The sequence below is a fragment of the Argentina silus genome (assembly GCF_951799395.1).
Source record: "Argentina silus genome assembly, chromosome: X".
In the NCBI taxonomy this organism is placed as follows: Eukaryota; Metazoa; Chordata; class Actinopteri; order Argentiniformes; family Argentinidae; genus Argentina; species Argentina silus.
Genome location: NC_139653.1, coordinates 27,966,625 through 27,991,691, shown reverse-complemented (window position 1 = coordinate 27,991,691; position 25,067 = coordinate 27,966,625). Strand labels below are relative to the sequence as shown.

General features: G+C 40.6%; 1 protein-coding gene across 1 annotated transcript; it reads left to right on the top strand.

Moving 5' to 3' along the window:
• The first annotated feature begins 4,516 nt into the window (after positions 1-4,516).
• abcf3 (ATP-binding cassette, sub-family F (GCN20), member 3) lies at positions 4,517-22,549 on the top strand. Its single transcript, XM_083695914.1, has 21 exons — positions 4,517-4,595; positions 5,109-5,256; positions 5,403-5,479; positions 5,716-5,771; positions 5,914-6,011; positions 6,147-6,269; positions 6,569-6,835; positions 7,151-7,231; positions 7,372-7,431; positions 7,529-7,585; positions 7,728-7,750; positions 7,861-7,916; positions 15,311-15,511; positions 15,687-15,763; positions 15,844-15,888; positions 15,986-16,118; positions 16,597-16,685; positions 17,774-17,865; positions 17,960-18,092; positions 20,808-20,895; positions 20,987-22,549. The coding sequence occupies exons 1-21, from the start codon at positions 4,523-4,525 to the stop codon at positions 21,143-21,145; spliced, it is 2,136 nt and encodes a 711-aa protein (XP_083552040.1). The 5' UTR covers positions 4,517-4,522; the 3' UTR covers positions 21,146-22,549.
• Positions 22,550-25,067: the final 2,518 nt, after the last annotated feature.

The window sequence follows — 25,067 nt, the reverse complement described above, 5'->3', positions numbered from 1 at the left end:
ATTCTGCTGCTGCTGTCAGCAGTTACATCATCAATGAAGATAAGTGAGCCAGTTCCAGTGGTAGCCATACATGCCCAAGCCAAACTACTCATTTACATTACATTTAACATTTAAGTCATTTAGCAGATGCTTTTTTCCAACTTACAATAAGTACATTTGTCTAAGCAAGTAAATCAACTATACATCAGTCATCGTAAGGAAAACCTTTGATAGGAACAAGTGCCATCGGCAGTCAGTGCTAGAGAAAGGAAGAAAACAAGTTATTTTTTTCCAGGTAATGTACAATAGGGTGTTAAGGGGTGGAGAGGTCAGGGGAGGAGGAGCCCAGGTGTAGCCTAAAGAGATGGGTCTTTAGTCTACGGCGGAAGATAGGTAGTGTCTTTGCCGTCCTGACAGTGCTGGGAAGCTCATTCCACCACTGGGGCACCAAGACAGAGAATGGCCGTGACTGAGCAGAACAACCTCTACGTCCTCATAGAGATGGTGGTGCCAAGTGGCCAGATAGGCAGGGGTCTTGAATCTTGAACCAGGGTCTTGAATCTGATCTAAGCTGCTTCTGGGAGTCAGTGAAAAGTGTGGAGGATGGGGATAACATGGGAGAATTTGGAGAAATTGAACACCAGACAGGCTGCAGCATTCTAGATGAGCTGCAGAGATCTGATGGCGGAGGCGGGGAGCCCAGTCAGAAGTGAGTTGCAATAGTCTAGGCAGGGGATGACAAGTGCCTGGATCAGGAGTTGTGCTGATTCTCACGAGGAATGGGCGTATCCTTCTAATGTTGTTGTTGCCACCGCTGTGATGTTAGCCGCACAGGTCAGTTGGTTGTCCAGGATCACCCCAATATTCTTGGCTGTCTGGGAGGGGGACACAGTGGAGTTCTCAAACCTGATGGAGAAATCCTGGAGAAGGCAGGCTTTCCTCAGGATGGAAGAGCAGCTCCATCTTGTCAAGACTGAGCTTGAGGTGGTGAGTAGACATCTGGGCAGAGATGTCTGCCACCTGTGTGTCAGAGGGGTTACAGATGAGGTGGTATGTTGTGGATCTTGGGCAGTTCCTTTTTTCTCCACTTTCCTCTTGCCATTACTCTGGTACATGGTACATCTTTGTTTCATCTATCTACAAGACGTTTTTCCAGAACTCTGCAGGCTCTTTAAGGTACTTTTTAGCAAACTGTACCCAGCCATCCTGTTTTTGTGGATAACTCTTCGGACAGTAGTGGCTGACACATCCACGCCTACCTCCTGTGTTCCCGATCTGTCAGACAATTGTTTTGTTTGATGTTGTTTTTTCTTAATTATGGTAAGCATTATTCGGTCATCCACTGTATAAGGCCGTTTGCGATTCTGCTCACCAGTGCTTTCTTTCTTTCATCTCTAATGATGTTCCAAACTGTTGTTTTTGGTAAGCCTAGGGTTTTGTGTGGTGCAATGCAATGTGAAATAAAATAAAAAATACATCATCCAGATGGGCACTTTGAGAGTGGCAGGGCAAGGGGGCAGGTTTTGTTCGTTTTGGTTTTTGTCCTGTTTATATTGTCAAACATTGTAAAGATCAGAGAAATTTACTAGCAGATAACCTATGTGCTAAAGGCTGTGGCTATAGTTCCTGAATTATGTGCATAGTCTTAACTGTTCAGAGAAATGTTCAATTTCACCTGTTTATTTGTGTGCGTCTCTTATCTGTCTTGATTTACTAAACTTTACTTAAACCACGCAATGTGCATGCCACTTAAACCATTAGGGTTTTCCAACCTATTCAATCCATGGTGTTCAGGGTTTGACCACCTGTTTTCTTTTTACCACTACATCCAATGATGGGATTATACGTCTATTCCAACAGTTTATCCTTTCAAGTAGCAGTTAATGAAAAGAATCAGCCAAGCACCTCAAATCAATCAATTATTGTCCCAGTAGGGAAATGCATTATTCAGCCAGGAGTTGATACAAGACAAGTTTATACATAATAAAATACATCATTCTAAAAATATTGAGGAATATGGGGTGAGGTGCTACCACAGGATAAGGAGCTGGTACAGAGGCTCAGGGAGGCAGGGTAAAGGTCCAACAAAGTATTTATTCACATAAGGTTAAATAAAGCATATCATAGATGAATTCAAGCTTTCACAAACACTTTCATCAAACAATTAAAAATAAAGGTGGCCAAAGAAATTCAGTCCCATCCAACCTGTGTGGCTGCAGCAGCTACTAAAAGAATGATGAGTGGTAGGAGCAATAACTTTGATTGATAATCAGTCTCAGGTGGGCCTATCTAACCAGCCTATGCCTCTAAATTGGATGGTCTTGTCGTGTGTGACAGTTCACATCACAAATACACACATGAAAATTATTTAAATTAGATATTTACAAGGAGAACATTTATGGCTTGTATCTATCAGAAAAAAGGGTCAAATGACTGCAGGTTTGTGGTAAGGGTGTCTCCCCTCTGGGGCAGGTCTAACCTGAGTGTATCTCAATGTACATACTTGTATGTGGGGTCCTGAGGCTCCCCTATTGTGGCTGCCGAGGGGATTGACTCCTATGGCACAAAGTCATCCTACTTGGTCTTAATGTTATTCCATTCCTGATTGCAATTCCTCATTCTGAATTTGAAAGAATTTGGTATTAATTGAGATTGGAAGTAGTATGGAAGTAGAGGACTTCAGGTTCACAATGATGTATTGCAATCAGGAATCTAATAATGTTAAGAATTTGTGCCACAGGAGTTAATCCCCTCAGCAGCCTCAATAGGGGAGCCTCAGACCCCATATACTTACAGTTGTGAGGTCTGCTCTGTGTAGGGCAGGTTCAGCATCAAGTCCATATTGGTGAATTAGGCCAGATCTCTGGTAGGAGGACTGCCCTGCTCCCATCCTCATCAGCAGGAGCCAGGTGAGAGGGTAGAGAATTGTACGAACCAAATGAAATCAATACGGCATAGCATTGCAGAAGAGGAAATAGATGAACGTCCTAGCAGTATATAATTGTGGCAACATAACTACTTTACTAGAATAAAGGCAGTGCACCTTGTGGGAGTTCTGCAATCCTCCTTCACCAAACATTGACAAGGCTATAGGTACGATGTTAATGTTGTTGTTCTTACACAACTACCGTTATCTGTTATAATATAATGTGACAGTATAAGATAGATGAGAGATGGTCCTGGCCTGATGACAAACAGATAACAGGTACTTAATATGTACAAATGAAAATTTCATGTTATACTTATCACTCAAAGCCATCTCTCCTGACCTCAAATCCAAATTGGGACTTACATATTCCCTGAAAAAGCAAAGTGTAATATTACAATAACAGCAATCACTTTGAGATTAAGACATTTTTAAGACATTTAATAATGTGACGGGAACTGGCTATCATCTCTCTTTCCCCCTATCGTTTTGTCTCATTACACTGATACAGGTGCAAGGACAGATAGAGAACATCATTGATGAAACTGCACCCAAGGTTCAAGTTCTACATGTACTAAGAATAGCAAAATTAGGGTAATTATTGAATGTTGAAGATGGATATTGCCATAGCTTCTGCAGATTTCAATATAGCTAGCTAGGCAGGTACTATCAGGTAATGTATTTGTAAGTTTGCAATATTGTAGGTAGTAACAATGCATGTATATAGGTTTTACCTTAATTAAACTTGTGGGGCCAAATTGCTTAAATTGGTAACAGCTCAGGAATGTTACTAGGGACACCTGTTCATAAATAATGAATTATTTGTCTGTGGTCTTCTGTGGCTCAGTTGGTAGAGCATGGCTCTAACAACGCTTAGGTTGTGGGTTTAAATCCTGCTGGGACCATATATACTGAAATGTATGCACTCACTGCAATGTAAGTTGCTTTGGATAAAAGCGTCAGCTAAATGGCATATACATAGGTTTTGTTAGCTAGCCGCATCAATCCTACTTTCAAACCTGAGAGATATTTTTACAGTTTGCATCAATGATATAATATCGTATAACTAAAAAGATTCTGAACAATCAAAACACCGTACGTACCTGATGGCATTACATTTGTTCATGATGGTAATTCTGCCACTAACGCTGAGCTACAGTTTTTCATACCTCTCTCTGCTCCGTGTGTCTGTTCACTTCCTTGTCTCACAGTTGGGAATTACATGATTGACAGATTCAAGGTCATGAGACGGTAACACGAGTTTTGGATTGGTTTACTATTTAGTAATGCCCCCCGTTTGCCTGATCGACTACCAAACGTGTTTAAAGTTGTTTTAAAAAACTGCAAGAACTGACATTGCCAACAAACGCAAATGTGTTGAAAAAAAATACATGTAGCTTAAAAAATCTGGCTCCCCCCTCGCCAGGGATCAGTCATCTCAAAAACTAAACCAGATAGAGCGCTTCGGCCCACCCACCTAATAATGAAAACGCCTTCTAAAAAGCTGCCATCATTTTGCTCAAACACCACAATGCCCATAATGCATTGCTTTTGTTACATGCTTTGTCGCGTAAGAAAGAGCACATGCGCGGTTCTTGACTACAGGGCCGGTATATCATGGCGACATACGTGGATATTCTTAAGACCGAGTTTCCTGAAATTGACACCGAAGTGTTCGACTATATCACCGGTAAGAGACCGTGAATTGCCGGAGATCATCAATCGATCGCGTACAGTTTGAAATGTTTTTTTTGCCGAGCGAAGTCGAATGTATAAGTGCCTCTCTTTGCACGTGAAGCTAGCCAGCTAACTTGGCTGCTCTCGAAAGCAGCTAGAGGCTCTACCCAAAGGAGGCTCTGTCTAATTGCTGAAATTGAATGTTCTAGTTCTATGGAGCGTTTTTTTTGTTCAATTATAGAATGAAGTTTATTCAGTTGAGGGCTTTTGAACATTAAGTAATATATGAAAATTACATTTACCCACCAAGTACAGAATGAACGTTACCTCTTCAGCTCCATTATAGATTTCGTTCCAGGGTTTAGTCATACCCGCAGGGAGACACGTTCGCTAACACAGTCTGATGAGGGCTAATTTTGTGCCAAGTACCGGTGTCCACATCCGTAACCACACCTAAGTTTGCGCCTTCCATTCTGTGTGATTGTACAGGCTCTGTATTTTACCGTAGCCTACGTGTGTGTTGCAGGTGTATTAGACAGCGGAGGGGCCGATTTTGAGGATGAAGACGAGGTGTTTGATGCAATTGGTGGGGTACTGCAAGAGGTGTCAGCTGACTGTAAAAACGAGGAGGACATCCGTGACATCTGTCTTCAGATGTTTAACACGCTTAAACTGTAAGTACAACACACACATACACACTTCACTTGAAAACATAGCATGCAAATAGAAGATACATCCCTACATTGTACTCAAAGGCAACTTGTTGATGCAAATCCCCCCGTCTATTTGTTTAATTATTGCTTCCTATCTTTTCCCGTAGGAACAACTGTCACACCACTCAGAAACAGGTCCTGCTTGATGCTCCAGTGCAGTTGTCTCAGATATCTGCAGACTGTGGTAAGCTTCTTGAAGAGGCATAACACTGCCAGGCAACTCCTTATATGGTCATGCGTATGAATAATACAGTTTGAAGATAAATTCTGTTATTGTTGTTTTACTTTGCAAGAATATGAACTATCTTTACCTTTTCTTAGCCCCAACACACACACACAGCTCAAATCTTTTTCTTCGATTTATTTTCATTTTTTGGTTGCTTGTCACTGCCTCATTCCCCCATGTCCCTCTCCTCACAGTGTCTGCTACCAATGATATCCAAGGGATCTGGATGATGAAGCGGGGCCAGAGCACGGTAATGTCTTGCCCCACATTGTTGCATCACTTCTTCTTGTGCATTCCATTTGAGCTTCAGGTCTGACTTGCACTAATGTTTTTCTTCTGTCATCTACTTTACCATTGTACTTATTTTACACACACACTCTCAAATTCTTCAGACTGTGGATGCAAGGAAGCTGGAGAAGGCAGAGGCCAAGCTGAAAGCTAAACATGTGAGGAGAAATGAACGTGATTCACAGAAAACTACCAGCCCACTGTGAGTCTCATAGTTCTCACTTTCTCTTGAATGATCCAATTTCTTTTTCAGAATACTCTTGATTTATTCTGTGGTGTGTGTGTTCTCCATTACATTTACATAGAGAAACATCGTCTCTGTCCCTCTCTTTCTCAGGGTACTGGAAGAGGCATCAGCCAGCCAGGCCAGTAGTAAGAAGGACAGCCGTGTGGACATGTCTGGGAAGAATCGCAGCTATGACATCCGCATTGAGAACTTTGATGTGTCTTTTGGGGAGAGGTGAGTAAGACACTCACTCTCTCATACATCTTTTTAGCAAGTAGTTCATACTTAGCAATATGCTACAGTTTGCAGAATATTACAGTCCTGTTCCATGGACAGAGGAAGGCTGTTTGGCAAATGGATGACGATGATGGTACTAGTTAAACACCATAGGGCTTGTTACATACTCTGAAAGGCGTTTGAGTGAGACGTTGTGATACTGTTTCATCTGTCCATTGACTAGGGTGCAACCCTGGTGTGTTTTTTGTTATAAACGCTTCTCACCACTTGAGAAAAATCGTTATTTGTGGTTCCAGGTCCTTGCTGCAGGGAGCAGAGCTGTCTCTGGCCACTGGCCGTCGCTATGGCCTAGTTGGACGGAATGGACTTGGAAAGACTACACTCTTGAAGATGATGGCGAGCCGCAGTCTGCGTGTCCCTGCCCACATCTCCACCCTGCATGTTGAGCAGGAGGTTGATGGCGATGACACGGCAGCCCTGCAGAGTGTGCTGGAGAGTGACACCGTCAGGGAGGGGCTTCTGACTGAGGAACGCCTGCTCAACACCCGCATCGCCAATGGGATGTAAGCTACTCTGGGATGGGCATGAACGGCATTGACATGACTCACACCGTGACAAATACATCACAGAGTAATTTAATGTCGCAGGAATCAGGGGATCAGGTATCATAACTTTGTGATATAAACAGGAAGAGCAAATGAAAGTCGTACTTTAGACTTCAACATCAATTCCCTATTAAACTGTCGAAGCTCAGTGTAGCATCTCAGAATAAATGTTTTTGTGTTGATTGGTGCTGATGATATAGTATGTTTGACATAAGACAAAGTATATAGATTCATTAAAAGTTTTTTCACCGTTACTGACATACTCTTTTGTAGTGCGGATGGATTGGAGAGTGTGCGGCTGTCAGAAATCTATGCTAAACTGGAGGAGATTGAAGCAGACAAGGCCCCTGCTCGGTAAAGTTGATAACCATTTATGTAAATATCTTATGTAATATAAGTATGCACATGCATTTAAGTATGCACATTGTATACCAGTGTGTTTCAAAATGTTCAAAAATACAAAATTATATTTCTCTTTTTCTATCCCTATACAGAGCTTCAGTTATCCTGGCTGGTCTTGGGTTTTCACCCAAAATGCAACAGCAGACAACTAAGTAAGTGTCCAGTCACCTTCACCTTGGTGTGTCTGAGGATGTGTTTGACATTAAGTAGAAGGTGTAAAAGCAATTCAACTGTGTTTTCTCTGCACAGGGAGTTCTCAGGAGGCTGGAGGATGAGATTAGCTTTGGCTCGAGCTCTCTTTGCTAAGTGAGTCTCCTTATCAGTTACCTCTGGAATGTGTAGAACCAACCTTAGAACATATAGATATTAATTGCTTATGTGGTTTGAATCTTTGAATGATAGACCATTAATTTGACATTCAGTTTTATGTCTTTTTTGTGTTTTTTAGGCCTGATCTTTTGTTACTTGATGGTGAGTAAGCGGAACACATTTAGATTTCATTAAGGTTCATACACAATTCAAAGTTAGTAGATCTACATTATTTAGCGAAAGCCCTTTAATTGATTGTCTGTCTCTTTCAGAACCCACCAACATGTTGGATGTCAGAGCCATTCTTTGGCTGGAGAATTACCTGCAGGTAGGCACATCAAGGAACATACTTTTTCACTCGAAATTAAGAATGTGAGACTGACACCAGTATTTGCCTAAATTGGTTCAAATCAAATGAAGAATTTATACTCAATTCAGTTCTAGTAAAATACAATCAACAGAAACAAAAACTTGCAAGGAGAGAGCACAACATACCCCAGGTGAAATAGAATAGTTGTTTACTGGAAGCCACAGCTCCTCAAGACTCTGACGAAAACTTGGTACATTCATTTGCTATAGACTGAAAAGACCTTCTGAAACGTGCATGAAGAGGACAGATAACAAGTCCCATGACACTTGTATCTCACACCGGGGTCATTGTTGTCTAAATTCCCCACCTATCATGTTCTCAAACCCCACAAGGCTCTCCTACTTAAATAACATATTACACAGCAAGTATTAGTTGTTCCTGAGCATGAGGGACATAACTGTGATATGCGTTTAAACATTCTGTTACGTACATTTTAAGACACAGTTGATCACAATAAAGTGTAAGAAATAGTATGAATGGAAGTTAAATAAGAGTTCAAGACATCTATTTACAGGATTATTTTAGATAGACCATTAGAGTTCTGATACTTTTCATGCATTCAGAACATAGTCTACCCACCATTGCAAGTGTTGGGGTTGTTCATTAGCCTTAAGTTTCTTATTGTTTTTTTTGTATCACAAATGGGGCTAAACCACAGGTAAAACACAAGTCTTTGTACTTTGTTCTATCCTTTTGAGCGAGAACTTCACCCCCGCCCCTTAGGGAGGGATTGAGCTGTTTTACCAGTTCTTTCCTCCCCTGGGGGCAGACACAGCGGTTTCACCCTTGGTTAGGGTTGTTGTCATTTGAGGCTGGAGCATCTTTGGTCAAGGTCCCCCCCCCCCCTTTCCCTGTTAATTGAAGATGGTAAGGACAGTGACATTTCAGCTCTGTTTAACGGTCCTCCTAAACTTGAGAAGTAGCAGGAGACCATATTGAGCCCAAGCATCAAGATTTCAATTGAAAGAAGTAACAACCAAACAAAAATAACAACCAAACAAAGCCCTCATGAAATGTGTTAATCTGTGCTACATATTAACTACTTGACCCTCATCTTTGGATGATTCTAATCAGAGCCAAGATATGGTTATGTCTGTACTTAATGAAATCTTAGGGGCGACAAGGAAATATTCAGGTTAGAGAGGCAATAAGCAAAAGGGATTGCACCAGTGGTGATCCTTGCAGTCAGAGGACCACCACCACACCAAGCAATACCATTCTGTCTCACTGTCATTGCTTCTTTTAGATCGATGTTCATTTGACACTTGATGTCATTATCATATTATAATGAAATTTGAAGATGTGACGTTGACCCAAAAGTATTTTGCAAATTGATCAGCACATGAGTATGGAAGTGGAGTGACTGCTTGCCTTTTGTTAGGGGTCCTTGCCCACTGGAACAATGTCCTTTTTATAACCTCTATTTAACCAGGAAACCACATACAAAAAAAAAAAAACATAACAATTTACAATAAATTACAGAATCAAAAAATGTTAATCAATATTCATCATCAACAATCAGGGATCAAACAGAGGCAATGTGAATCAGCCAAAACATCTACAGCCAGATGTGCCTGCCTCCAAGTCATTTAGAATTACTTTAAATTCATCCAGTGAGACCAGCTCCCAAAGATTCAGGTAATTTTGCAACTGATTCCAAGCAGAGGGAGCAGCATACTTAATTGCCCTTTTTCCAAAACAAAATCAAAAGGTAGATCAGAGTGACCTTTGTTATTAGGCCTGTGTGGAGAGGGACATTATTATGCCCTCATTGGACTAGTCAGGGGAACCGGTGGGCGCCTTGTAGAGCTATACCATGGGTCCTGTTCCACGTGGTGCCTCCATGGCTCCATTTGGTGCTCCCTCCCTGGTTTCCTGGGCTGCACAAAGGTGGTCTGGACCCCTGGGATCTGGCTCAACTAATGTCCTATGAAACACTGAACAACACTCAAACACTGTAATGTCACTAAAATGTAAATGTGTACCGTTAAAGGGGACAAGGACAAATTGTGTTAATGTTAGCTTCCATTGACATCAACGCTGGGGACACTCATCTTTTTCTTTTCAAAAAGAAAATATATCAGTTACTGTCAATGTGATACTCCTCATTTAAAACTCCCCAAAATGTTTATGGGCTGAAAAATGGCTTTGTATTGTATAATGGTCTCTGCCCTATCCCCCCCATTTGCTTTTGGTGATTCTGTGCTAGTCAGGAATCCACCACAACACAAATCCATCTACAATCAACAAGTTTGTATAACTATCCACTGAGGGTCGCCAGCTGACAAAACAAATGAGAACGAGTGCGGAACATCCCGCTACCAGTGGTTGTACAGCATGGTCTGCCTCAATGCCATGTATGTGGCCTTCACATACCAGTGCCGATTCTATCCTTTTTTATTAGGAATAAAGGTTAACCTCTTATTTGAACATTTTAACCTCTTATATCAACTTATCAGTTTGAGTACAACATTGCATTTCAATTTTAAAATCAACATCTACATTATTTTCCATTTTGTAAGTTGTTTGGGAAACAATGATATTATCAACTATTGTCCAAGGCGACTTGGCAGTTCTCATACTCTTTTCACACTTCAGTTTTTAAATGTCCATAATCATCCCAAAATATCAAAAATATTTTGTATAAACTTTAATGAATTGTTACAGGAGACTAGTTTAGACAAACTCTCTTAATTTCCACTCTCTTTCTTGTATGGTTTAGGACTGGCACATTCTCCCTGTCCATGTTATTGTAAATGAAGTTTGATGTTTTGGTCCACCAGACCTTCCGAGCATTTGGGTGGATGTGTCTGGGAACGAGATTAATGTCAGAAAAACACCCTTATTACAGCCGGCTACTAATTGGAATTGGTGTCTAATGTTCACTTATATTTCTCTAAGTATGTTTACTTTGTTGAACAAGACCAGGCACACACTGTAGACCAAGTAAGCAAACATTATTATTGTCAACTAGGCACGGATGATAAACTCTCCATTAATTTGTCTATGCTCAATGGTTGTGACGACTCACAAAATCATACCTCGCTCTGGAATACTTAGAGTGGCCTTTTTTAATGCACATTTTGAAGTCTTCCTCCAACAACAAGATAAATGAACCTACAGTAAGGTGTGGCTCTGCACCCTAATATTTTCTTTGATCCTATATCAAAATTAACTTTTATCTGTGGTAGGTACACTAGAAAGGTTCTTTGTATTACTCCAATTCCTGAAAATGTTCATTAAAAGTACAATATTAGATTTGATCTGCATCAAGGGTCATTCAATTCATATCAGTGGTTACCAAACTTTTCCTTATTTTTTTACTTATAATAACGTCTAACGCAGGGGTGCCCAATACGTCGATCGCGAGAGTAGTGCGGTCGATCGCGTTTTTACGAAGGACATTTGTGCTTCATCAATCGCAATTGTGCCAGTGTGAGTGCGCCACTTGATTGACGTACAATGCAGCCAGTCTGAGATCGCTTCTCTTCTACGGGTCACGTGTCACCATGCATTCGTGGTTAAACGCGCTACCTACTGCAAAACTCCAGCAAGCTAAGTGACCTTGTCCAATTTATATATACTCAAGAAGGGATATAAAAATGAGTGGGGGAGCTGGACCAAGTAAGAAGCCAAAAACTTACCACTTCCATGCGGAATAGGAGGAGGACTTTTTTTTCACCATGTCATGTTCGAAATGCATTTGTCTGATCTGTCAATCTGTCATTGCTATTCCAAAGAAGGGAAATGTGGAGAGGCATTTTCGAACTGTTCACAAACAGTACGACACTGACTTCCCTCTGAAAAGCAAGCTGAGAAAAACAAAGGTGAGCGAACTAAAATCACAGTTAATCGGACAGTAGTCGTTTTTCACAAAGCTGAATTCAAAAGCAAAGGCAGCCACCAAAGCATCGTTTCGGGTGAGTCACTCCATCATTAAGCATAAGAAGTCTTTCCAAGATGGAGAGATGTTCAAAGAGGCCTTCGTTGAGGCAGCGGACTTGTTGTTTTGGGATTTTAAAAACAAACCAGAAATATTGTCTTCAATAAAAGCTCTTCAGCTGTCAAGAAGTACAGTTACACGGCGCTGTGAAGTAATGGCAGATGATTTGACACAGCAGCTTTGGAAGGACATCACGGACTGCGAGTGTTTCTCACTGCAACTAGACGAGTCCACAGACATAGGTGATGCAGCCCAGTTGTGCATTTTTATTCGGATGGTGTTTACAGACTGCAAAAGAGGAGCTTTTAACAATACTGCCCATGAAAGAACACACGCGGGGAGAGGACATTTCAGTCTTTCAAAAACTTTATCGATAAAACCCAGCTCCCGGTGTGTAAATTAATGTCAATTACCACGGACGGTGCACCCGCAATGGTGGGCCGCTCGAATGGATTTATTGCCAAGTGCAGGCAGGACGATGCCTTCCCCGACTTCCTTAATTACCACTGCATAATACACCAACAAGCATTGTGTGCTAAAATGCTAAACATGAAAGAGATAATGGATGTGGCAACAAAAATCGCCTGTTCTATTCGAGCGAAACCTCTACAAAGACGACTGTTCCGTGCACATCTGGAGGAGGCGGACTGCAACTACTCTGACCTACTGCTACACACTGACGTGAGATGGCTTAGTAGGGGAAAATTCCTGCAGAGATTTCAAGAACTCTGTCCGGAGATAAAGGACTTTCTCCTTGACAGTAAACATGCAGAATATACGCAACTTAATGACAGTAAGTGGCTGCTAGACTTGGCATTTTTATGCCAAGTCTGATCTGACCAGGATGCTGAATGACCTTAATTTAGAGCTGCAAGGAAAAGAAAAAAACGTGGTCAATATGATCAGCTCAGTTAATGCTTTCAAAAGAAAAATGCAACATATGTCCTCAAAGCTGCAGTGCCATGATTTGGGGAACTTCCAAAACCTCGCATCAGAGCTGGAGACGCAAGGGAAGGTGTGTGCGCAACTTGACAGTGCGCGCTACACAGAGCAGATTGAAAATTGTCTGTCAGACTTTGACAAACGGTTTCAAGACTTTGCTTTACTCGAGCCAATCGCTACACTTTTAGGGAAGATGTTGATGTTGATTTACTCGCATCAAAAATTGCAACATTGTTTCACCTGAACTCGTCTGCAGTGGAGGATGAGATTTTGACACTACAGGCTGACATTGAGCTTAAGTCCAGAGCTCATGGACAATTTTGGAACTTACTCACAGAAGAAAAGTATCCAAACATGAGGAAATGTGCTACCTCCTTGACTGCATTATTTGGATCTACTTATTTATGCGAATCAGCCTTTTCCCACATGAAGATTATTAAGTCCAAATACCGTTCCACCATGACTGATGATCATTTGGAAGCCTGCTTGAGACTAGCTACCAGCAGCTACTGTCCGGACTATGCAACCCTGGCTGACTCCATTCAGTGCAAGTCATCAGAGTAAGGTATGTACTCAATGTATATATATATATATATACATATATAGCATTTTTTAATGTAGGTAGATCATTTTGACCTGGTCATTTTGGAAGTAGCTCGCAAGCCGAAAAAGTGTGGGCACCCCTGGTCTAACGTATAACCCAACAAATAAATAAACATTTTCAAAATATGAACAATTTCCTCTTTTGTTAACAGTCATAAGATTACCTCAGGGAAAAAAACAAAAAACTTATGGTTAGCTGCCCTTTTTCTTATTCAATATTGTTCTATTTGATCTCAGTGAGAATGCTTTTAATGCTTATTACTCTACAAACTAACAAACTCTAAATCATAAACTCTTTTGTGGTAACACCTTTAATCTATCAACTCTTTCTTTTATTAAAAGTGCCCTCAGGAGGCCACGTGTCATACCCCCATTGTGGGTCATCCAATTTGACCATTTTGCCACATCATACGCATCCCCTACATGCACCTGGAGTTTTGCCACAGAGAAGCGACCCCTTGTTGGGGCTTCAAAGTTTCCTGATTCCTGTCCCATATTTCCAAATGTTTATACTATTTCTGATTTTTGAACCTCACTGGCAGGATGCCCAAACGCAGTCCAGTCCAACAAATGTGTTTTCGTTAGCTTTTCAATACCAAATTCAATTGTGGTGTATATTATCCCCAATTGAATTTGGTTACATTGTTTTATTCCACTGTTGGGCTTTGACCAATTGTTCGACAGAAGCCAACCCTCTAATTACAGTGGCGCATACTGCACAGATTATACTGTTGTCTAACAACAGACTATTCATAATTAGATTTGAACGCACCAGGGGGAAATCCTTTTCTTCAAAATAGACTACCCAATCACCACTTTCTATTTTGTGGGCTAATCCCAAACTCCTAGGGTTGCTAGTCCTTGATAGGCAGCAATATACACCTAGATTCAACAACTGAGCACACACACAAAGCCAAATTTGTTATAAGAGCAATGGTCTTACCTTTGGCCATGGTTTTGGTCGATTGTGTCTCAGCTGATGAAGAAGAGTTTGGTCGACTCCGAGGTATCCTGGTCACGGCACCAATTGAAGGAATATACTTTTTCACTAGAAATAAAGAATGTGAGACTGACACTAGTGTTCTCTGAAATTGGGATAACTCAAATTAATAATTTATTATCCTTCATTCGATTTATCAATGTATTTTACTAGAACTGAAATCAACAGAAAAAAAACTTGCAAGGAGAGAGCACAACATACCCCAGGTGAAATAGAATAGTTGTTTACTGGAAGCCACAGCTCCTCAAGACTCTGGCGAAAACTTGGAACATTCATTTGCTTTAGACTGAAAAGACCTTGTGCATGCTAAAACGTGCATGGAGAGGACAGATAATTAGTCCCGTGATACTTGTATTTCACTCGGGGGGGGGGGGGGGGGGGGGGCATCTAAATTCCCCACCTATCTCATGTTCTCAAAACATAGCTTCCAAGGTTGTCCAACACACAAGGCTCTTCTACTAAAATAACACATTACACAGCCAGCATTAGTTGTTCCTGAGCATGAGGGACATAACTGATATGCGTTTAAACCTTCTGTTATGTACATTTTAAGACACAGTTGGTCACAACAAAGTGTAGGAAATAGTATGAATGGATGTTCAATAAGACAGACATCTATTCCCAGGACCAATTCCTGTGATTCAGATTCCTTCACACACGAACACTGTAGAACCTTTTTTTTTTTATTATTAAAAAGGGTGGAATCGTAACTCTAGATCTGCACTTGTTACTTGACATTCGGATAAATCTTGTATTGATATCAATGGGAAATTTGTGCAATGATTAAATGTATGCGCCATGAGTTAGGATTCCAACCTCGGAGAACAGGAATTGATAAAAACATTCTCTCTGCCCCTCTCACAGACTTGGCAATCCACAATCCTGGTAGTGTCCCATGACCGGAACTTCCTGAATGCTGTGGTCACTGACATCATTCACCTGCACTCACAGAGGCTGGAAAGTTACAGAGGAGACTATGAGAACTTTGTCAAAACCAAAGAGGATCGTCTGAAAAATCAGCAGAGGGAGTATGAAGCCCAGTTCCAGTACAGAGAGCACATTCAGGTAAAATCTCTTACACTGTTGTTGTACAGAGCAGAAATATATCTTCAGACGCATAGGCAAGGTGTCATATTAATAACAATGAACTGTCTTTATTAATTAAATACATATGTAGATAATAAGAACTGAACATATACAAGAAGTCCAAACTGGGGGTAATACCTTCATTCTCTCCCAGGTGTTCATTGACAGGTTCAGATACAATGCTAATAGAGCTGCACAGGTGCAGAGCAAATTGAAGCTCTTGGAAAAACTGTGAGTATATCTATTTTCAAACAAATCATCTTTGCCATTCTTTGTTGATTTCCAAACCTCACCTCTATTGTGTCCTTCAGCCCTGAACTTAAACCTCTTGAAAAGGAATCAGAAGTTACCTTGCGGTGAGAGAGCATTCCTCAATAATATTCATGGTTTCAGTGTTGATATTCACTGTTATCTGATGTGTTTTTGTGTTAATGGTTGTGTGTGCTTCCACAGGTTCCCTGATAACTTTGAGAAGCTGTCCCCTCCAGTCCTTCAGTTGGATGAGGTGGATTTCTATTATAGCCCAGACCACTGCCTTTTCACTGGACTGTGTGTATCTGCAGATCTGGAGTCTCGCATCTGCATTGTACGTCAACACACTCTTAAGTCACATGCGCTGCCATCTTTTGTTAAATTGTAAACCAATGGCGCAAACCCTACAACTATTGTTATGTTTTAAATGTGTTTTATTGGAGAGCAGAAATATGAATGTTTTGTACATATTATGTAGGTATGCTCAATTCTTAAGACATATTTTTTATCAGACAAAACATACAAATAACCACAAACAGGATGTTACAGCACGATGTAAATTAGATCTATTTAAGTAGTACAACCATAACAGTATTAAAAAAAAAAAAAAGCAAAGATAAATGAAACAACAATTTAAAATGAAAAAGATGAGGAAAATAAGCAAAAACCTCAGCCTACTACTGTTTATAGACTGGAGGATATCATACAAAACTTGGGTATCTTCTCTTGAGGATCTTTGTCTCTCTTGTGTCTTGTTCCCCTTACCCTGTTGCACCTCTTAAAACTTACCAATCTCTTGATTTCCCTCTCAGGTGGGTGAGAATGGGGCAGGAAAATCGACCATGCTCAAGCTACTTATGGGGGAGTTAACACCAATCAATGGCATCAGACAAGCCCATCGGTAAGTCCAGTAAATAATTTAAGCCATGTTCCTATGCTGATAGTGTGTCATTGGTGGTTGTGTTAAGACCTTATTGATGATGATCATCAATAATTCCTGATTTGAGCTTTGTGCATCTGAGCTCTTGATAATAGGAAAAACATTTGAAAAGCTTAGTATGACAGCTGAGGTTCATGGGGTACTGGCTGCTGAAACATCCAGTGCTCTTTGGCTAAATGGGTGCCTTTAATAGACAGAAATATTGTCGAGAAATGACCCAATTGGGCGTACACGGGCACACATCCCCACAAATCCATGAGCAAAAGCTTATTTTGTAAAAGTTTGTTAGCCTTGAAGCATGTAATTTTGCACCTTGCTGCCCTCTTTGGCCACACTGAACACTGAAAATGCACATATGTTACATTTTATAATAGTGGCAAATACGTGCATATCCTTGTTAACAAACAAAACATTAAGTAGGCCAGTGCTGGACCTCGACACCAGATTTGGAGAAAGTCCTTGCTTTGGACCAAAACAGCACTCTTCACTGATCGTCTGATCGTCTTCACTGTCTTGGCCATGAAAAAAAAAAAAACAGATCGTCATAACCGTTTAAATTACATACGTTTTAGAAAATTCAATTTTAACCAATAGAAATATGGTAAATTTATGACTGAACAATTGTTTTGCTACCTTCAGTCTATCAATCTCTGTCTCCATCTCCTCTCTCTAACGCATGCTGTCTCCCTCAAAATGTGCTCCCTTCTGATTCTTCAATCCTCTCCAACCTGGCATGTTAAGTTGATGATAAATAGTTTCTTTATTTGTCATAATAAACTGTAATGATAATTTTAATGTTTGTATCTGTGTAGAAGACTATGTGGACTTTTTATATACTTTATAGACAAGGTTCTTTATTGATGTTTTTTTGTATTACAACTATTTTCCTTCCCTGTGCTAGCTCCATAACTTCCTGTGCACTTCAGGGTGCACACACAGAAAAGTACTGAAATTAAAAAAGGCAGTGTTTGCCACGACCCTATTGATGAATGTCAATAGAGTTGTAACAGCTTTGGTAATTGTCAGCTTTATTTTGCATTTATGCTCAGGAACTTGAAGATCGGTTACTTTAGTCAGCACCATGTTGATCAGCTGGACCTCAACGTGTGTTCAGTGGAGCTGCTACTCAACAAATTCCCAGGTACTATCCAAAAACACACAGATGCTGACTTCCGCATGGAATAGCATGTAACTTCAATGTAATTTGTATTCTCTCTTCTGTTCTTCTCCCTCAGGTCGTACAGAGGAAGAGTACAGACACCAGCTTGGTGGATATGGGATAACTGGAGAACTTGCCACACGGCCAGTTGCTAGCCTGTCAGGAGGGCAGAAGAGTCGAGTGGCCTTTGCCCAGATGACGATGCCATGGTAACTAGGGTTGCATATGTAACATAGGTAGTCTTAGACCCTGCAGTAGATGTAATAATAGTCCACCAAATGTTGTCATACATTGTAGTAGCTAACGTACACCATAGTAGAATGTCCCAATATGATGTATACATGTAACTCAGTCCCAAACACTGTAGACACCATCGAAGAAACTGCATGTCAACCCGGCCCGGGGTAATGGGGTACTGTCTCAACTGTAGGCTTTATGGGTAGCTAGTCTGTGTTGTGTATTGTTGATTGGCTGTAGGCTTTATAGGTAGCTAGTTTGTGTTGTGTCTGTGGCCTCACACAAGGACCTCAGTGATGATGATGGTCAAAGGTTATATTTATCATTCTCCAACAAGCACTTCCGGTTTTGGCGGATACAAGCCTGGACTCTATAATATATTCAAACACTAAATTATCTCATAAAAGTATTACATTCATTTACATGTAACTGTATAGTCTGATACACTAGGTGGTACAGTAAATGCAGTAACTAGTACAGTAAACACAGTAGCTGGTAGAGTAAGTACAGTAGGATACTAGCTCTGTGAAGCTCTCGAGCTAGCAATCTAACCTCGATCCTTATCATAGTCTGCAATCAATATAAACATTCTAAACAATGGCAGGGCCATTACCCTGACCCCACAACTTGACACCAGACAATTATTATTACTACAAACTTTGATCAGATGTGCTAAAAATGACAACGGGATTTCATTACAACCATGTGAATTATCCAAAAATATTAAAAACAGCATATTAACGTGTGAAATTACACTGGGGATCTACACACAATGTGAATAGACTTAAAGGAGTAGGGCATATGTTTGTCAGAAATCTGCCACCATTGGCTATCGCGGCTAAATTCAGTTTTAAGTTCCAAACAACAACATCCTCCCTAATAATAATACGATTCCGAAATGGAGTTGAAGTAGCGGACATTAGCAATTTGGCTACCTGACTTTGCAGACGACTGTAAATACATGTATTGCAGAGGGGGGCGAGAGTGTCTACAATTATCTTTGTTTTTTGGGATTGGAACCTTTCTGCTTTCGGGGGTTGGTCTTGGGCCAGGATGCAATACCCAAATGACGCACCTGCCCATCTCGGCAAGGCGCTGCACTGATCGCTTCAGTCCGTATTGATTCTTAGAAATTCCAGTGAGACCGAACCCCTGGTGGAGTCCGAGCTGAATCAAAGCTCTACATCAGGAGCACAGCCTCCCTCCACAACCCATGGAGGCTGGTGGCACACAGAACAAATGGTAATTTAAAATGTAGGCCTATTGCATAAAAAAGCGTTTCCAATAGACAACATTTTGCCCTGTTTTATGTAATGGATTATAATTGTAAACCGGCCCTACATTTGTTCACACATCAGAATGTGTAGAATTGTATGAAATATCTTCCCCAAACATCAAACTCACGCTACGCCAATGTAGCCAGGTCATATATCAATAGGCTATGTTGCTTAGCTTGTCCTGTAAAAATGCATTCCTTGATGCATATTTACATGAAAGAATAAATTACTTTGGGCCCCACCAGTACGACTTACAGTACAATTATAGTCACAACAAGACGGCATTTTGACACGTAACTAATCAGTTCGAACTATTGAAAGAAATTGACGCACAATTTTTGTGTAGTGAATCCATGTGATAGACCAATCACAAATGATGTAGCAATTGCAATAAATTAATAATAATGATACAAATTGTATATAGTTATAAATATTTCTGCACTGTTATATTAGTTGGTGACGTTTAATCATTACAACTTTGTGCAGCCTAATCATCGCTGTCGTCATTCATTAATCTTCAGTTGGCCAAATGATACTAATAATTAAAATGTCATTGTCCTTTAACTTCGCCATTATCTATCAAATGATGCTCTTTGCAAATTCATCATTTATGGCATGTATCATTACACTTTCATAATTTTCAACATCAGTGTCTTTATTGTCCATAATTAACTATTTATTATACATCATCATCAGTTAAATCAATTAATTATTACATTTTTTATTGGGCTCCTATATTGTCATCTTGCATTCATGATCGTACGGTATAGCTACATGTTACAATTATTATTCAGAATATAGAAAATAATACTGGTCTATACTGACCACAGAATGTGATTTTATGTACTGTAGTGTCTGTTCAATTGTTGCAGCACTTCTGGATGCCGAAGTTTAGCATGGTTCATAGGGTTACTATGCTCGTTCTCAGTGGCTCACTTGTGCTGATACAATCCCTGCGCGCTCCCACCCCTTGGCTGGCTCAGACTCTTCCATATGATGTCTGCGCTTTATAGAAGTAAGAGAAATGCTTCTATTGTCCAATCTGGGCTCCAAAAAAATGACGATGGCCAAGGCATGAATTTGTATATTTAATAATTATTTGTATGTGAAGCAATTGTGGAACATCGAAGTCACGCTGGAATCGACCTAATTTGGCCAGGAACAATACTGACTCTGCCATTGGAATTACATTGGGAATTGTCTTTTTGGGCAGAACTACAAGTGAGAACTACAACGGTACTACGAGTGGCCACTAGCTTTTGAGGTGTGCCCGCCAGTGGGCCGATTGATCCAACCCAGAACAAAAGCAAAGAAAATGGACATAAGGAATGAAGAAATGTTTTACAATCAGCAATGGTCATTGTCAGTAGTAGAATTGACATTATTGTATATTTTCTCTCTCTCTCTCAGCCCAAACTTCTACATCCTTGACGAGCCGACCAATCACCTTGACATGGAAACTATTGAGGCACTAGCGAAGTCACTCAACAAATTTAAAGTAAGCATGGTTACCTAGCTAAAAAAATATCCCTTGTTTTGTTTCATTAAGTTGATTCATGGAATACATCTGTTTTCTGTCCTTTGTTCAGGGTGGGGTGGTACTTGTCTCCCACGATGAGCGCCTGATCCGGTTGGTGTGTAAAGAGCTGTGGGTCTGCGAGGGAGGGAAAGTGCGAAGAGTGGAGGGGGGCTTTGACGAATACCGAGATATCTTGCAAGAACAGTTCAAAAAGGAAGGATACCTGTGAGACCTCTCACCTAGGCAACTCACCAACGACTACAACATGCCAAGTTGCCAATTGACTGCAACCACCAATAACCTAAAACCCTGTACTACACCCCACCTGCCAATCAGCATCCTTTGGGGGGAAAACTGCTTCTAACTGGCTGCTGTCCCAGCAATCCTTTGCTCCCCACACCATACTTTTTCTTTGGATGCACATAATTGAGCCTGGCATGGCCTGGGTGCTGAGTGACCAACTGTCTATTGTGCTGAATTAGAATTGAGTGCAAACTCTGCCCAACTGGTGTACTGGGATGTAAATCGCATGCACTCTTTGTTTACTCAAACATAGTGCCTTCCATGTATTTAGACAGTGAAGCTATAATAGGAATCTTAGCTCTATCTGTACTCTACCAGTTTGGATTTGAGATAAAATGATTAATATGATGCAAAATTACAGAATATCACCTTATATTTGAGGGCATTTTCATACATATCCAGGGTTCTCCCCAGGATTTTTCTAACAAGGTAGCGCTGGATTGCATTATGAAAACCGACTTGCGTTTGTTCATCTCAAAATACTGCTAAAACACTGCAGAACATGGTAACGCTTTCACTTTTGTTTTCAGCAATGTCATTGGCGATCAAAGATAGTTACTCATCATTACTAAATATCAGTTTAATTTGCTCTGGAATGTTTACATAGTGGTGTAGACATGTCGACAAGGTGGTGCCGCGCCCCTCTTACATTCATTGGTTAGAACCCTGATATCTGTTCTATCATTTAGAAGTAAAAGCACTAAAAATGTCAGTGTTTGGTTACATATCCCTTGTAACCATCAAACCTCAACGCTATGAACTCAATGAGAATGTTCAAGTGCACCGAACGATGCTAACTTCTCAACACCTAAAACAGTGTATTTTGTATCCGCTGCAACTTTCATCATTATGCATTATTATTCATAACCATGGCAGCATCAGAATGAATTTAGACAAGTTTAGAAACACCATCTCTGCTCACTTGCAATACAAAAAGTCTCCCAGATATCATTCACCTATCAGTCACAAGACATGGCCCAAAACACACTGCAAATGCATACAAAGAATTTATAGTTGCAGGCTTGATGCAGTCATTGCATGACATGGGTATGGGACCAAGTACATTTTTTTTTTCTTTTTTTTGAATGGAAGGACTAAATACATGTTTCTGAATGGTAAAACATGCATAAAAATGCCCTCAAATAAAAAGTGACATTAGATTATACTTATGCCTCATACTCATCATTTAATCTCAAATCAGATTGTTGGGGTATGGGGTAAAAATTCTGAAATTTGCTTCACTGTCCAAATACTTATTGAGGGCACTGTATAAGGGACAGATGTACATGAGAAAATGGGTATTTATTTCTTAAAATGTTCTTCATCCATGTTGAAGAGTATTGTTATTGTTTGTGTGTTGTGTATGATTAAGTAGGACAAAAAGAGGATACATTTCAAGTGCATAAGGCCCTATCAAGATGATGTTCCTCAATGTAGGAACTCAGAGGACCCTTCAGAAAAATCCATAACAGTCCCAACATGGGAAAACCGCAACAGCTTGCCACAGTTCTCTGGGTAAGCAGCATCTCCCAACAGCCGAGCTCGTGGTGGGGAGTCGACCCCTAAAGTGTACTCTTTGGAGTCGGAGTCGACTCCAATTTGAGAGGGAGAAGAATCAACTCACGCTAGAGTGACTAGACTCTGACTCAAAATTCCACTGCTCAACAAAAATGGTAGCAAATGACTTGAAGAGAATGGAAATCTTCTTCCAATGCATCACTACCTAATTGAAATTGCACTCACGCACCCAGCCTGATATCGGAGTATTATTCATTTTGGGACCGTTTGCGATAAAAGTATTCATAACAATCATCTGTCAAATAATCTGCTCTGCATAATGCTCAATTTCTGTAGTTTGTATTTTACCGAGAGGATGTCACATCAACTTATTTAATACATGACATTTCAGCCCAGTCATTCATATCTTTTGTCATGGTTACTTTCCACTTAAAATGTTGCTGTAGTTTAGCCACAGAGTATCTATATGACCTACTCCCCATGAGTAATTTCCATAGACCCGCATAGTTCCTTTTGAGTTTCACTGCGTCACAGGGTTTGTCAATTTCGCAGGCTTTTCAAGGGCGTTACGCCACGTGCACATAGACTGCTACAAAATGATTGCCATCCAGCAAAAAAAAAAAAAAGTTTTCCCTCTGCTTGTATGGTGTGGTGAGTGGGGCTCGTGCTGGGTGGTTTCGGGTGCACTGCACTTCGTCATTCAAACAATTGAAATTGAAAGGTATCCAACCGCACCAGAGCCGGACCGGACCTGGCGAAAATCCACGCGCCATCAGCGATCCAGTGCCTAGTAAATGGATTCGGCACGGCCTCGGCCCAGATACTCTGGAAAATTCAGGCCGAACCCAGTGCCTGGTACTCGCGCCGGGACTAGCCCTTATTTGCACCTACTCTACAACTCTAGCCCAGTATTGGTTTGATTCAGGAAAATCTCTGTTCTGACACGGTTTCCCTCATGTCCCTAGAAATAGGCAATGCCAAGGTAAACTTCTCAAACATTTTATTGTGATATTTTGTCAGCATACAAATCCATGGTTCCTTTATCATGTTATACATTTAAAACATTAAACTTTATAAAATAATTAATTGAGGTCGTATTACTGGTGATTTTAAAAACGTACTTCATTAAAACCATGTATTGTACATTTGTATCCGACTTGTATTGAGCAGTTATATTCAAAGTCATTAGATATTATCATAAGGGCAGTAGGATTGCTTAATTATTTTCTTACTATATACCTCGGAAACGTAAAACAAAAGAACAATTTGAATTCCTATAGGCTATACTATAGAAAACCCCTTTATGTTGTACAGGTCAAAAGCACTCCTAAACCAATGAAAAAAACAGGCAGAAAATAAGATATTCAAGGTCTCTCGGAGATATTATTTCGACCGATAGCATGGCAGCGCATCTCAACACGACAGCGGCAAACGTCGGCTTTCTCGATTCTTGTGAAACCATTGTCTGAATGTTTAGCCGACTATAATATTAAACGGATTTGGGTTACTGTGGTGCGCACAAGATCAAAGTGATGGCATCAAGTTACAATATAAGCTATCACAATTAGCTATTTATCCACCCATTCATGACTGAAATATAAATAAGCCTACGAAACAAAATATCTAAAACGTTTGCATGTCTTGATTAGTCAATTTTTAATTCCTTGATGTGCTTGTTTGCAAATACCAAACTTGATCAAAGTTGCCTGGATGAGCGTCAGAGGTCACAGGGAACTGAATAAAGCTATGAATTTTGTTTAAAGGGCATGTCGGTGTAAACTGACACGATGGACGTTGCTGCTGTGAGTGGTCTGAGGCACTTGTTTAATTTACAAGCGTTTTCAAGTGCAACGTTAGTAATGAGGGTTTTGGGAAACAAGCAACACAAATCACATGACAAGACAGGCGCGGTGCTCAACGCAAGGTACAGCGCAGCTTGTGCCCTGAGTTCAATGAATTTCAACTTTGGGTGCAGCTTGTGCTGCCTCAAAAGTCTGCGGCGCGCGCGCCACCTCCTCCATTGAAAACACAAAAGCTAAGACTGTGAGTTCGTACAACTTACGGATTCATTGACACGGGACAGAATAGTGTGTGGAATCACTAATGACCAAATCAGAAGCAGACTACTCAAGAGAACCAGATCGCACGTTAGCGAGAGCAATAGACATTTGCCGTGCTAGTGAGCCAGAGCCAGTTGAAAACGCTGCATGACGAGGTCGAGGTACCCGTGAACAAAGTGAATAAGCAAAAGAAAACTTGGAGTAAGCAAAGACACATACAGTTCACCTACACGTAATGAGAAAACGAGGGGTGATTGCTCAAGATGTGGC